This window comes from Astatotilapia calliptera, chromosome 22 (genome assembly GCF_964374335.1).
Source record: "Astatotilapia calliptera chromosome 22, fAstCal68.1, whole genome shotgun sequence".
NCBI lineage: Eukaryota > Metazoa > Chordata > Actinopteri > Cichliformes > Cichlidae > Astatotilapia > Astatotilapia calliptera.
The window spans coordinates 20566832-20581400 of NC_137442.1; the positions used below are offsets into that span (position 1 = coordinate 20566832).

The 14569-nt window shown below is 44.5% G+C and overlaps 1 protein-coding gene across 1 annotated transcript; it reads right to left on the bottom strand.

The window, feature by feature from the left end:
- Window positions 1–528: 528 nt before the first annotated feature.
- On the bottom strand, window positions 529–3083 carry LOC113014219 (progranulin-like). The gene is made up of 5 exons (XM_026155608.2): window positions 2775–3083; window positions 2468–2614; window positions 2085–2387; window positions 1778–1951; window positions 529–1094 (listed from the first exon to the last, which is right to left on the bottom strand). The coding sequence occupies exons 2-4, from the start codon at window positions 2612–2614 to the stop codon at window positions 1784–1786; spliced, it is 618 nt and encodes a 205-aa protein (XP_026011393.2). The 5' UTR covers window positions 2775–3083; the 3' UTR covers window positions 529–1094; window positions 1778–1783.
- Window positions 3084–14569: the final 11486 nt, after the last annotated feature.

Genomic DNA, 14569 nt, shown 5'->3' on the forward strand with positions numbered 1-14569 from the left:
TACCAGGTTGTGATACAGCCTCTCAATGGTGCCGTTGTTGAGTATTCTGGGGTTTATTCCAAACCCTCCTCATGATATGCATGTTCACGTGGATAACCTGTCTAGCAACACCAGGCTCCACTCGTAGTTTCTGACCACGTGAGGAATCTAAGATAAATATTTGCTCCAACTCAAATATCTATGTTGCAAATGGGGGACAGATTTATTCCATTTGCTGTGATGTTGTTCTGTGTTTTCAACACTAGGTGTCAGCAGCAAACAGCCCGTTTCCAAAAGAGTGACCAAAACATGGAATAAGTTAGCAGTAATGGATCTGCAGTTTGGAAGCTTTTTAGGCTGGCAAGACCAACAAGGGTTTGTTTTGTTTGTTTTTTCAGTTTGTTCATCAACTTCAAAGTCTTATCTTAATGAAGTATTGCGATAAAGTTGTAATTCATTATGTTGGACTGGTGTAGAGCAGGCTGTGGTGTTCATGGGCACTCAGACTGCGATGTGAAAAGAAGATAAATGAATGACTCCATGACCCAGTTTGGAAGAAGATGTTATTTTTATTGGTTAAGTGTGAAAAGTACACAAAGGAAGGAAGAAACCATAAAACAAATCAGAAGCCTTTCACCTTACTACCTTAAATTCAACATGCTGGTCTATACTCACTGACACTCAGTCACAGGGGCAATATAAGACAATGGAATAGATAAAAACCACATTTCCATTACTCAAGCAATAATTGGTGACTCTCCATTATAAAATATGCAGTAACATTAGCTTAAGCCTGTAAAGCTTCATCCATGAAATAATTGCCAGAAAATTAAAATTTTCTGAAAGTGGAGGATTTATTGAACCTTCTGACAAATTAAAACAAAAAGAAATTAAATGTTCATTTGAAAGTATAAGATTTAATTTTCACAATTTTTTACACCTGTGTACTATTCTTCAGCATGGCAAAAAGAATTTTAGGGCAATTTTTAACAAAAATAACCAAAAAAATCTATCACAGTGGACTTTAAAGCCATCTCAGCATGTGTTACCATAACGCAAGAGGGGTTGCAGGTACATCTATAGTCACAGCAGCTGAAAATCTGCTTCCTGTGTCCCTGAAATGATTACAAATTGTTCAGTTAGAACAAAATATTTTGGTCAGAATGTTTTGTGTACTCTAAAACAGCATCTATTTAAGTTGCCCCTTCAGATCACAGTGTGGGATGTTTAGAGAAGGAGAAACTTAAACCTGGCGGGCTGCAAAAAGCAATTTTTGCTGCTCTACGATCGAGCCAGCTTGTAACTCTCTGCCTCATTTGATCACTAAGGGGCAGCAGAAATAAGCTCTACTGCTGACACTGAACTGGAATCAACGCAAAATATTAATTTCTCTGTGGGAGATTTGTGGTTATTTAGCTGCTACATGCTCTTTGCATGTTTGAAGCCAGTGTACTTCGGATTTATTAAAATCTTTCAAGGCTGCAAAACTATGAAGAAAAAATACTCAGAGCTGAAGAAAGCCAATGAGTCAGTAATAACTCTCTGTGATATCATCACCACAGGGTTCATCATGTGACAGTATGTCAACATCAGTGACCAAGCCCACGACTATCACGACATTTAGCTTAAATCCTGGTTGGTGCTCAGGTATGCATTGGTATCACATGACTTGATAAAACACCAGTAAACAAAAAAAGGTCTGTAGCCTTTAAAATTGATCTGAACAGTGAGTCATGCAGTGAAATTATCCCAGGATGTTCTCCACATGTGAAGGTGGTTAGAATGTGGTGTTTCCTACCTTCTTCTAGTTTTCTTTGTCCTCTGAAGTTGGGATGAAGGACGCAGGTCCTGAAGGTAGTGCTGGCTTGCGGAGGAAAGGATATGTGAGTTTTTCCCTCACACAGTGCTGGTAGGTTCGGTCACAGTCAAATCCAATTGGACAGCAGTGGTAGCCATCCAGACAACATTTGCCCTGCAAGAAACACTTTTAGTCTCTCAAAAGAATAGTTATCATAGCTGCAAACTTGCTTCATGTTAGTGGAAGATAAAGGGAATTTTATTAAAATCATGTGTCTTATTGCACAAGAGTGTTTAGGCTGACTCACAGGAGAGTAGGGACAACAGGTCCAGCCTCCTTGTGGGTGTCTGCAGCAAGTAGTGCCATCAGGACAGTAGGTGTAACTGTCACAGTAGACCACTGAAGTCTTTATTTGATCTGGGACGTGGCTCTCTTTAAGCTCCTGGAGTGGAGTTCCAGGCAGTTCAGGGGGGGCTGGTTTCTCTGCAGCTTCCTTCTTCACCATGGGTATGGTCAGCCACGGCTGGTCTAATTTCTCACAATTCATGGTAACCAGGTTACAGCGATATCCTGACGGGCAGCAGTGGAGCAGGTCGCTACAGCACATGGCCTGCAAAGTAAGTAAGACGAGCAGAGCTTTTTAACAACCAACAATCAAGTTACTGCACTGGCAGAAAGTTTCTGACTTACATTTGGATATGGGCAGCAGGCATATCCGATATTAGTCTTGCAGCAGGTGGCAGTGTCTGAACAAGTACTCCCATCAGGACACATAGAGCATGAAGCAAATCCCCACAGAAACACACCGAATGACAAACACAGAGTGATCCTCAACATCTGGAAGACAGAATCAACATGACTTTGCAGATTTTTTTCTTTCTGAACTAAAAAGGTCAGAGTTTGTAACTTTAATGTGACACACTGAAGTCCAATTTTAGTAGCAACAACTAAACCATAAAACACTTTACAAAAAAGTTCACTTCTTTTAATCACTTACCTTTAGGCAGTGAAGAAATTCAGCAGCTTCCTGTGATGCCTTTCACACTTTCCCCTCTGCTGTATCACACACAGCTCTATATAGTACAGGTCAGACACTCCCACTGAGTAAGAATGAAAGATTAACTTCACGTAACACCCCTCTATCTCGTGACTCTCATATTAAGACAGACAGGTTTTGAAAATTTCTGGAACTGCAGAAGTTCAAATCCACTACTTAACTGCTGTCATTACTCAGCTTAATATACAGTCACCACACGTCCTCATATGACATGATTGTGTATGCACAATAAAGAAGGAGTGGGTCTGTAAGCCTCACCTATCGATCAAAGTACAACAGAGCTGGCAAAAGTACAGACATTCTTCAATATGTAGGAGCAGAGATTGAACTACTGAGTACTATTTATCACAGTTGCTGAGCAGTCCTTACGTTCGTACATAACCTGTTCTTCCCCTCCTGTCCTGTCTTTCTCACATCGTTCTCTATCTCTGAAGTTATTAACTTTTTTTCCCTCCCTCAAATGTGTAACCCGTACCTTTAGCAAGCAGACACACTTTTGTGAGAAAGTGCACACAAACAGTTTGTGTGTTTGCAAATATTTGTTGACCTGTCAGAAATGCTGGATTTTATAAAGCACTGCTCCCATTATGCTCGCTTCTCTTCTGTAGTGCTAGCTAGAAGCAACTTGCAAACATCTGGTCCAAAAAGTGTTGTTTTGGATCATTTTGGCCTGCTTTAAGTGCTGAATGTAGTACTTTAAATAACATATAAATTATACATTTCTGCCTATTTTGTGCCATTGTGTGCAATAAGCACCAGTGGTGGATGCACCAACAGGATTGTCTTTGTTATTTTCCCTCCATTTATGTTCAAGTCGGTTTGACATCTGTTATGTTAAACAATAGATGGTACGACAACAACAAGAAGACACACCACCTTTGTCACAATTATTGTATCTTCTTGCACAACGTGGCTATGTGAACGCTGCTGTCTTGAACATGCTTAGAACCCTGAAGATAACCATCTGCGGGAGCTGACTTCTTCTCCACTTCTTGCCATTGCTAGCTAAACTTGCAACACTGGTCTTGATTACAGAAAATCTCAAATCAAATCACATATCTACAACAATTACAGCAAGGGATGAGTTTCAAGTATGCCTTAACTATACCAAGTGTTTTGATAGCAGTTCATGACAAAGTCATCGCACAGCCCAACAGCCTCATGTATATCAATGGAAGACCTTAGGTAATTAGCACAGTGGCTAACTTGTAGAGGGCTAGCATGGTGGTGAGTGCAGGACACTGGGGAGGAAAAAACAAAACTAAAAAAGTGTGAACTTCAGTCCATGGTGACCATTAATCTACTGTGTTGAAAAAAGAGAACGATATGTATTGGTAGCCTGTTGTTGCTCCAAAAGATAGCTAAGGATAGTACCCTCCAATGAAAATAGGTGCAGCCAATTATTGAATGGACTACCACATGAGAACATTTTGAGAACAGATTGAAGCACCCAAGACTACGCATTAAAGGTCCAAACTCATGCTAAAGATGCAAAATGTTTATCTCCGACTCTCCATAATGTTTTCATTTAAATATAAAAATACCTCACTGGAGCCGCCCAGAGTGAAATGAGCAGTGTGGGAAATAATGTCACACTGGTGTGTGTTTTGTTGCGACATTAGCAGTTCCCATTGTTTCGGCTCCACACTTGGGGAAAAAAAGTCATAAAATTAAAAATAAATGTATCTCTACTTTCAGCAAAATATTATTGTATATAAAGGCGTTACTAGAATTATGAGGCACTACGACAAATTTTTTTTAGTTACATCAAAATTGGTGCTCATCCAGCTCACATATTACTAAATGACGAAATGTAGGTGAAGAGCCGTTAGTTGATAGGCAGCAGATGGTTTATTGCTTAATTTTGTTACTGCAGAGAAAAGAGCAGAAAACTACAGGTCTTGTGAGTATTGTTTTTTTTCCTTTTGTTCTATGCTTACAGGTTTACAAACGCTTGTGTTTACAACTATCACTAGATGTTTATATAGACTGAAAACCACAGCACACATCCACAACAATCAAAGTTTACACATAAAAACAAACTGAAATAATCATTCAAATTGGTTATTTATTAATATAAATGATATTAAAAAATCTATCCCTCGGAAGGGCTAGATATTCTGCATTTTAGCAATTAATTTGACTTTCAAATAATGTACAAGATCGCTAAATTGTGGACTTCAGTCCTGTGTTCAGAACTCCAACTTGGTGACTAATTGTCATGGTCCTGGGTCGGTGACCCAGCGCTTTTAGTTATCATTTTCTAGTTTATGATGATGATGATTATTATTGTTTGAGTTCTGTGTGTTATATTTGGTCTGCCTTTGAGTCTGTCTCTGTCTATGGTGTCACCCCATCTGTTTGTGAATCTGTCTGTTTAGTTCAATGTCTTGTCTGGTTCCATGTGTCTGAGTTTCCTGTTTTATTGTGAAGGTTTGTGTCATATGTGAGTGTGCTCAGTTTACGTTTCCCCTGTCTCGTCAGCTGTGATTTCTCCCAGGTGTGTTCCCCTCCTGTCTCTCATCCCTTGATTACTGCCGTCTGTGTATTTAAGCCCTGTGTTTCTCTGTGTCAGTGTCGCGTCGTACCCTCAACTAGCTGTGTGTTCTGCTTCTATGTTCCTAGTGTTTGGGCTCCTGCTCCAGTTTAGTGTTTCTTTCCAGTGTTTCAGTCCTTGGTTCCTCTGTTCTGACTTTTGGTTTTCTTTTGGTGAGTTTAGTTTGTACGAGGTTTTTCCCAGCAATAAAGCTGCACCTTAAGTTTCACTTCCGTGTCTGAGTTCTGCATTTTGGGTCCACCACTCCTGCTTGCCTGCCACACAGCGATTCATGACAGAACGACGCGACCAGTATGTATCCAGCAGACTCACTGAGGAAGCGCAGCTCAGCCTTTGACGGGACCCGGCTAGCGCTTGGAGGGCCTCCGTGCTGCCGTTCCTCACTAGCTGCTTACCCTTCGGTCCACTCACCTGCTTCTTCCCCCCGGATGCCCCGGTCTCACAGAAAACGCTCCCGCCGGTCCCGGGAGGATTACTATGAGACCGCGAGCAACCAGCTTACACCAGCTCAAGCTTTCTACAAGATGTTAGGGATCGACTCACCCAGCGTTTCCACTCCACAGCAGGAGCAGCCACAGCCGAGTCATTCCTTGTCACATTCTGCCAGTGCTGCTTCCTCTTCTACTTGGGAGCGGCGAACGTGCCGCCAGCAATCATGGCTCCGGCAGGAGCCTGGGACTCTTCTCGACCAACCGCCTAGGGTGAGTGACAAAGTCCCCCTACATTCGCCTTCTGTGTCGAGGGATAAACGTACCGTTTCCCCCAAGGCCGCTAACGTCAGCTTCATGAACTCTAGATCTTCTGTTCCTCCTGTTCCAGAAAATGACAGTATTCATTTTGAGAGCGATCGTTTCCACTTTGGTTCAAAGGACTGTGCTTCTGATGCTCCTTCGGACCCAGGAGTTAAGACTGTTTCATCTGGAACTGTTTATTCTGGGGCTATGTCAGCTCAGTTAGCCGCCCGGCCCGAAGCTCTGTTAGCCGCCCGGCCCGAAGCTCTGTTAGCCGCCCGGCCCGAAGCTCTGTTAGCCGCCCGGCCCGAAGCTCAGTCGCCACCTCCACCACATTCAGCCTCGCTTCCCATAGCACAGTCACATCCACAGCCTGACTTACTACAAACCTTATTTCAATCCTTAGCCCAGTCAATAGCTCAGTTGGTAGAGGAATCATCAGCCTTATCGTCAGCTCGGTTTCCAACTTCACAACCATCATTTTCCCGACCTTTTCTTCAGTTGCCCTCAGCTCAGCCACCTATACAGCCATCATCTTCACCTACACCTCCGGTACAGCAAGCTATGTCTATCCAACCCTTACAGAACTGTTCCACAACCTTGAATCCTAATCAGAGAGACAAACCAAACAATATTGTTATCAGTCCTCAAAAGCTGGCCAGTTCTGAGACTGAGATTCACTCCAGGGCCTCCCCAGAGGCTGGGTTTCAGCCCCCAGCAGACTCTGGACCCCTGGCGGTTAAGAAGCCAGCTGAGGACCGCACCCGGCCGTTGCTGCCTGAGCAGACTCAATGCTCTGTGCAGCTGCAGTCTGCCATGTGTTTGCCAGAGGCCCGTGTGCCTGGTTCTGTTCTGTCCCTGCCAGAAGCCCGTGTGCCTGGTTCTGTTCTGTCCCTGCCAGAAGCCCGTGTGCCTTCTGGTTCCGCTCTGTGCCTGCCAGAGGCCTGTGTGCCTGCTGGTTCCGTCCTGTCCCTGCCAGGGGCCCGTGTGCCTTCTGGTTCCGTCCTGTCCCTGCCAGGGGCCCGTGTGCCTTCTGGTTCCGTTCTGTGCCTGCCAGGGGCCCGTGTGCCTTCTGGTTCCGATCTGTGCCTGCCAGAGGTCCCCGCGCCTGCTGGTTCCGATCTGTGCCTGCCAGAGGTCCCCGCGCCTGCTGGTTCCGATCTGTGCCTGCCAGAGGTCCCCGCGCCTGCTGGTTCCGATCTGTGCCTGCCAGAGGCCCGTGTGCCTGCTGGTTCCGATCTGTGCCTGTCAGAGGTCCCCGCGCCTGCTGGTTTTGTCCTGTGTGTTCCAGGGGCCCCTGTGCCCACTGGTCCTGAGACTGTTTTCGCTGGAGGGCCCGAGGAGCCCGTCCAGCCTCCTGCTTCGCCAGCTGGAGGGCCCGAGGAGCCCGTCCAGCCTCCTGCTTCGCCAGCTGGAGGGCCCAAGGAGCCCGTCCAGCCTCCTGCTTCGCCAGCTGGGGGGCCCGAGGAGCCCGTCCAGCCTTCTGCCTCGTCAGCTGGGGGGCCCGAGGAGCCCGTCCAGCCATCAGCTGCAGTCTCATCACCAGCTGCAGTCTCATCGCCTGCTGCAGCTTCATCGTCCTCGCCTGCTGCGGCCTCAGAGTCTTCGGCCTCGCCTGGTCCGGTTTCAGCATCTGCTTCAGCATCCTCATCGCCTGGTCCAGCCACTGCTTCGTCCTCGTCTGGTCCAGCCACTGCTTCGTCCTCGTCTGGTCCAGCCACTGCTTCGTCCTCGTCTGGTCCAGCCACTGCTTCGTCCTCGTCTGGTCCAGCCACTGCTTCGTCCTCGTCTGGTCCAGCCACTGCTTCGTCCTCGTCTGGTCCAGCCACTGCTTCGTCCTCGTCTGGTCCAGCCTCTGTGTCTTCGTCCTCGTCTGGTCCAGCCTCTGTGTCTTCGTCCTCGTCTGGTCCAGCCTCTGTGTCTTCGTCCTCGTCTGGCCCAGCCTCTGTGTCTTCGTCCTCGTCTGGCCCGGCTTCAGCCTCCTCATCAGCTGCGTCGCCTGGTCCGGCTTCAGCTGCGTCGTCTGGTCCAGCCTCCGCATCAGCTTCCGCCTCGTCTGGTCCAGCCTCCGCTTCACCTGGGGCTGCAGGGGCCACGCAGCCTTCAGGTCCCCTACTACCACCTCCACATCGTCGGTCATCTGCCTGGCCACTTGTTGGGCATCTCCGCCACCGTGGACGCCCTCCTGAACGCCGCCACTGCCTTCCACGTGGCCGGCCTCCGGACTTGTTTCCACGCCGCTGTTGCCGTCCGCACAGTCGGCCCCCAGAACTGTTTCCACGCCGCTGTTGCCGTCCGCACGGTCGGCCCCCAGAACTGTTTCCACGCTACTGCCTACTGCGTGGCCGGCATCGGGACCGGCCCCGCTGCCATTCGCTTGGTCGGCCTCCTGAACTTGACCATCTGGGCCTTTTTGGACTCTGTCCCTCCGTCCTGGGCCACCTCCGCCCACCCTGGTCGGGTGCTTTTCTTTTTTGGTTTTGGTCCGTTTTTGTGTTTCTGCTGGGCTGTCTGGAGCCAGCCCTTGAGGGGGGGGGGGGGGGGGGTACTGTCATGGTCCTGGGTCGGTGACCCAGCGCTTTTAGTTATCATTTTCTAGTTTATGATGATGATGATTATTATTGTTTGAGTTCTGTGTGTTATATTTGGTCTGCCTTTGAGTCTGTCTCTGTCTATGGTGTCACCCCATCTGTTTGTGAATCTGTCTGTTTAGTTCAATGTCTTGTCTGGTTCCATGTGTCTGAGTTTCCTGTTTTATTGTGAAGGTTTGTGTCATATGTGAGTGTGCTCAGTTTACGTTTCCCCTGTCTCGTCAGCTGTGATTTCTCCCAGGTGTGTTCCCCTCCTGTCTCTCATCCCTTGATTACTGCCGTCTGTGTATTTAAGCCCTGTGTTTCTCTGTGTCAGTGTCGCGTCGTACCCTCAACTAGCTGTGTGTTCTGCTTCTATGTTCCTAGTGTTTGGGCTCCTGCTCCAGTTTAGTGTTTCTTTCCAGTGTTTCAGTCCTTGGTTCCTCTGTTCTGACTTTTGGTTTTCTTTTGGTGAGTTTAGTTTGTACGAGGTTTTTCCCAGCAATAAAGCTGCGCCTTAAGTTTCACTTCCGTGTCTGAGTTCTGCATTTTGGGTCCACCACTCCTGCTTGCCTGCCACACAGCGATTCATGACACTAATGTATAAAAAGGACAAAGATATGTACTGGTAATTGCTGGTGCCCAACTTTTGTGGCACTAGCAAGAGATGGTGCCTTGCAAAGAAAATGATAAAATATTCTGCATTTTAGCAATTGATTTGACTTTCAATTAATATACAAGATCGCTTTATCCAAGAAAACTGCTTTGTGAACTGTAACTTGAAATGGGAAATTATAAGGAACATTTCACAGTGAATTTCTTCTTTTTCTCACTGCTTCTCTTTTTGTTCTTGGCATCAGGAAAAAGTTGAAATGTGACCACAGGGAGAACAAAGAGCACATGTCTCTGAAAACCATTTCACAATAATGGAATTTCTATAATCAGCTGCAACAGCAACCAGCAGTCAGGTCACAAGGTCAAAAATGTACTAAACTGGCTTTGAACATTGCCAAAATTAAATGTATTGTACTGGCCAACAGGAATGTTCTGGCTAACACCGCGGCACAGAACCCATGTATCCATAGTTTCCACATTACGCTAAAGCTCCTGGGACACGCCAATGTGTCTCAAGTCTATGAACATCTTCAAGTTTAACTTAGCCAAAATGCCAGATAGTTGCTGTGCAGAAATCAACATTTATTTACACCTGCCGGAATGGTGCAGAGTATGTCAACAACATGTGAACACACCTCTCCTAACCCTGCCTTACAGTCCAAATCACACCAATCTGACAATTTAATGCTACGAGAACTTTTCTGGCCCTCCACTGTAAGTTCAAGTTGACAAAACACAAGATTATGTTTATTATTTACCCATAAAGATTGAAAATACATGTTGCTGAAAGCTTTCAAAGCAGCAGTGTAAGGTGAGGGATTCTCTACAAGATGCACGTAGATGCATAATTCTTTATTTCAGTCTGATCCTGTTGAGCATATTGTTTCCAAGATGGCAAAGGGCATTGCTCTTAAGGAAATTCTCTACATATCTTCCTATCTCTGTCCTGAATTGTCCAATAATTTGGTCATGCTAAAAAACATATATAAAAGTTACAGCTTGGGGCAGCCAGAACAGTTCAGCAATTTAAAGGCACATGTTTAGTTACTCGTGCAATCAGCTATTGTGAAATCTGTGTCATTCTTTTATTTTGCAATTAACTTGTCAGGTGTGGTTTTAGTCATGATCATATGACAAAGCAAGTGACCTCTGGTCCACCAGATTTACCCTGTCCTCAGCTGATTTTAAGAAAGGAGCTGCCAATACATAATTTACAATACAAAAACTAAACCTAATAAATAAACAAGCTTTAAATAAACAAAATTTAACAAATTCTACACAAAAGCTGTTGTCAAGAAATCTGACATGACTGCCCTGCACTTCACACAAGGATGCTGACGAACACCCACTTGGCTAAAAAAAAAACATTTTAACAAACAACCTGCGTTTACAGTGATTTACTCAATGTCACACTGCAGGATATTACATTTTTATTTTGCCTGTAGTAGTGATGCTGTGCTGGGGGCTACATGCTTTGGTAAAAATGACTTTTAATCAGATAAAGAAAGAAAGACGGACTCGGCCTACAGCGTGAGAGACAGGGCAACTTAAACATCTGGTCAAATACATTTCTTTTTGGTAAAATGAAACTGAGAAGTTGGCTTCTGTGGTTTAAAGTGCTACAGCTGTGAATGCCCTCTACAGGGAGTGCAGAATTATTAGGCAAATGAGTATTTTGTCCACATCATCCTCTTCATGCATGTTGTCTTACTCCAAGCTGTATAGGCTCGAAAGCCTATACCAATTAAGCATATTAGGTGATGTGCATCTCTGTAATGAGAAGGGGTGTGGTCTAATGACATCAACACCCTATATCAGGTGTGCATAATTATTAGGCAACGTCCTTTCCTTTGGCAAAATGGGTCAAAAGAAGGACTTGACAGGCTTAGAAAAGTCAAAAATAGTGAGATATCTTGCAGAGAGATGCAGCAGTCTCAAAATTGCAAAGCTTCTGAAGCGTGATCATCGAACAATCAAGCGTTTCATTCAAAATAGTCAACAGGGTCACAAGAAGCATGTGGAAAAACTAAGGCGCAAAATAACTGCCCATGAACTGAGAAAAGTCAAGCGTGCAGCTGCCAAGATGCCACTTGCCACCAGTTTGGCCATATTTCAGAGCTGCAACATCACTGGAGTGCCCAAAAGCACAAGGTGTGCAATACTCAGAGACATGGCCAAGGTAAGAAAGGCTGAAAGACGACCACCACTGAACAAGACACACAAGCTGAAACGTCAAGACTGGGCCAAGAAATATCTCAAGACTGGTTTTTCTAAGGTTTTATGGACTGATGAAATGAGAGTGAGTCTTGATGGGCCAGATGGATGGGCCCGTGGCTGGATTGGTAAAGGGCAGAGAGCTCCAGTCCGACTCAGATGGCAGCAAGGTGGAGGTGGAGTACTGGTTTGGGCTGGTATCATCAAAGATGAGCTTGTGGGGCCTTTTCGGGTTGAGGATGGAGTCAAGCTCAACTCCCAGTCCTACTGCCAGTTTCTGGAAGACACCTTCTTCAAGCAGTGGTACAGGAAGAAGTCTGCATCCTTCAAGAAAAACATGATTTTCATGCAGGACAATGCTCCATCACACGCGTCCAAGTACTCCACAGCGTGGCTGACAAGAAAGGGTATAAAAGAAGAAAAACTAATGACATGGCCTCCTTGTTCACCTGATCTGAACCCCATTGAGAACCTGTGGTCCATCATCAAATGTGAGATTTACAAGGAGGGAAAACAGTACACCTCTCTGAACAGTGTCTGGGAGGCTGTGGTTGCTGCTGCACGCAATGTTGATGGTGAACAGATCAAAACACTGACAGAATCCATGAATGGCAGGCTTTTGAGTGTCCTTGCAAAGAAAGGTGGCTATATTGGTCGCTGATTTGTTTTTGTTTTGTTTTTGAATGTCAGAAATGTATATTTGTGAATGTGGAGATGTTATATTGGTGTCACTGGTAAAAATAAATAATTGAAATGGGTATATATTTGTTTTTTGTTAAGTTGCCTAATAATTATGCACAGTAATAGTCACCTGCACACACAGATATCCCCCTAAAATAGCTAAAACTAAAAACAAACTAAAAACTACTTCCAAAAACATTCAGCTTTGATATTAATGAGTTTTTTGGGTTCATTGAGAACATGGTTGTTGTTCAATAATAAAATTATTCCTCAGAAATACAACTTGCCTAATAATTCTGCACTCCCTGTATATGACAGGGCTGAAACAAAAATAAAAGAGAAATGTTATTCAATACTTTATTGAGTAACATTAAAAACTGTTCAGTTTGACTACTTGAATACTGAAAGTAACTCAAGCAATGGAAAAAGTTGGGTATGAAGCACTGGGACTTACTTGTAGTGGGCTAGCACACTGAAGGTCTTAGTGACACACTGGAAAAAAACTGTGGACTTTAGTCCTGTGTTCAAAACTGGTGACCAATAATGTATAAAAAGGACATTGGTAAACCTGTGAAAGATATGCACTAGTAGTTGCTGGTTAGAGGGCTTGTTGCCCAACGTTTGTGCCACTGGCAAGAGATAGTGCCCTGCAAAGAAAATGAATCCAACAGTGTAAAAATGTGCAGAAATTGTTGCAAGTAACTCTGGGAGTGTAGTTTATCGTAATGAAATAACCGATAATAATGAAAGTGTAATTGAAGTGTGATAACATGTAGAAAATTTAGAGCTGTTTAAGTTATTCTCTGTTGAGGTCCAGGAACAAAGACATTGGGAATAATGTCTTTTCTTCAAATGTGTATTACTGGCTCATGTTCTTTTGAGGCAGCAGGCACAGTTCCCATTGTTCCTTTGGTCACATACTCAAATAGTCATCCAGTTCACAGTGTGTCACAATTCACAGGTTGTCACCTGTGAAATGACAAATATGACACTGCTCTTGATCACAGTTTGGGTGAAGACACATTAGGTCAGCGGTCCCCAACCCCCGGGCCACAGACCGGTACCGGTCCATGAGTCGTTTGGTACTGGGCCACAAGAGTTGATGCTCGGGTGTGAAATTTATGGTTTCCAGGGTTTTTATTGTTATTTATCGTTTTTATCGTTAACTCACCTTTCACTGGGTCTTTTCCCATGTGTTATGAATAAGTCTTTTTTTTGGTAATGGTCCTGGTTTTATTTTGTTGTATTTATCCGCGACACCTTAAAGGCCGGTCCATGAAATTATTGTCGGACATAAACCCATCTGTGGCGCAAAAATGGTTGGGGACCGCTGCATTAGGTGATCAATGTGTTGAACTTTGCTTAAATTCTCATCCACACTGTAGGAAGAGTAGCAATTGAATGCGTGTTTTCCATTCATCTGAGCTAAAAATGAGTCAAATGTTCATCGTGGGTGGAAAAATAATATAGTAAGTAATAAGTAGTAATTAAAGTAATAGTAATAAGAGCAGAAAAAAAACAGGTTAAAACTAAAAATCATTTAAATTGATCGCAGATAAGAAAATAGAATGTAATAGCTTTATTGTCAGACCAAACAATAAAACATTAGGAGTGGAACTCTAAAGTGGGGTTTAAAATAAAACATCAAACATAAAAATGCTGAAAAACAAATACTATAAATGAGTTATTATACTTAAAAGGAGAGAGTAGCAGCACAAGTTAGTTATCAGTACAGACATTAATTGATGCATTTAAGTATTCGGGATAGAAATGGCTCTTAAAAAGAAGAAGTCTGTGAATCTACAGGTGTGTGTTTTGGCTGATCTGTATCTCCCAGAAGGTAACAGTTCAAACAGATGGTGGACAGGCTGAGGGCAGTCCCTAAAACCGTTATGCTCTTTTGAGGTAGTGAGAGTTGGTGATTTCCTCCATGGATGGCAGCTGGCAGCCAGCGATTTTTTTTCCGGTGTTCTCACCGCTCCTTGCAAAAACCTGTTTTGTCTTCTACAGAGCAGCCTGTATACCACACTGGTAAGCAGTGTGTTAGACTCAACTGCAGCATGGTAGACAGATATAGGCAGTCTTGAAGCATTCCAGGTGCTGGTTTTCCAGTGTGTGTGTCTGATGCCCCAAAGCTGACTCAGAGCCGCAACACCATCAATGGCTGCAGTATGGAACAGATGTGGGTGTGTCCTCATCTCCCAGAGGAGTCATCAAACAGACCTACAGACACAAAAACATGTGAAAATATAAACAACCAGACTATCAGCAGTGATTTAACTACTTTAAGACCTCTGTGAAAATCATTTACAGCAGCGGTCCCCAACCCCCGGGCCTCGGACCGGTACCGGTCCGTGAGTCGTTTGG

Coding starts and splice junctions, on each gene's coding strand:
- LOC113014219 (XM_026155608.2), bottom strand. CDS start 2,614: ATGTTGAGGATCACTCTGTGTTTGTCATTCGGTGTGTTTCTGTGGGGA. Junction 2,388..2,467: donor CCTGCTGCCCATATCCAAAT/GTAAGTCAGAAA, acceptor CTTACTTTGCAG/GCCATGTGCTGTAGCGACCT. Junction 1,952..2,084: donor CCTGTTGTCCCTACTCTCCT/GTGAGTCAGCCT, acceptor TGTTTCTTGCAG/GGCAAATGTTGTCTGGATGG.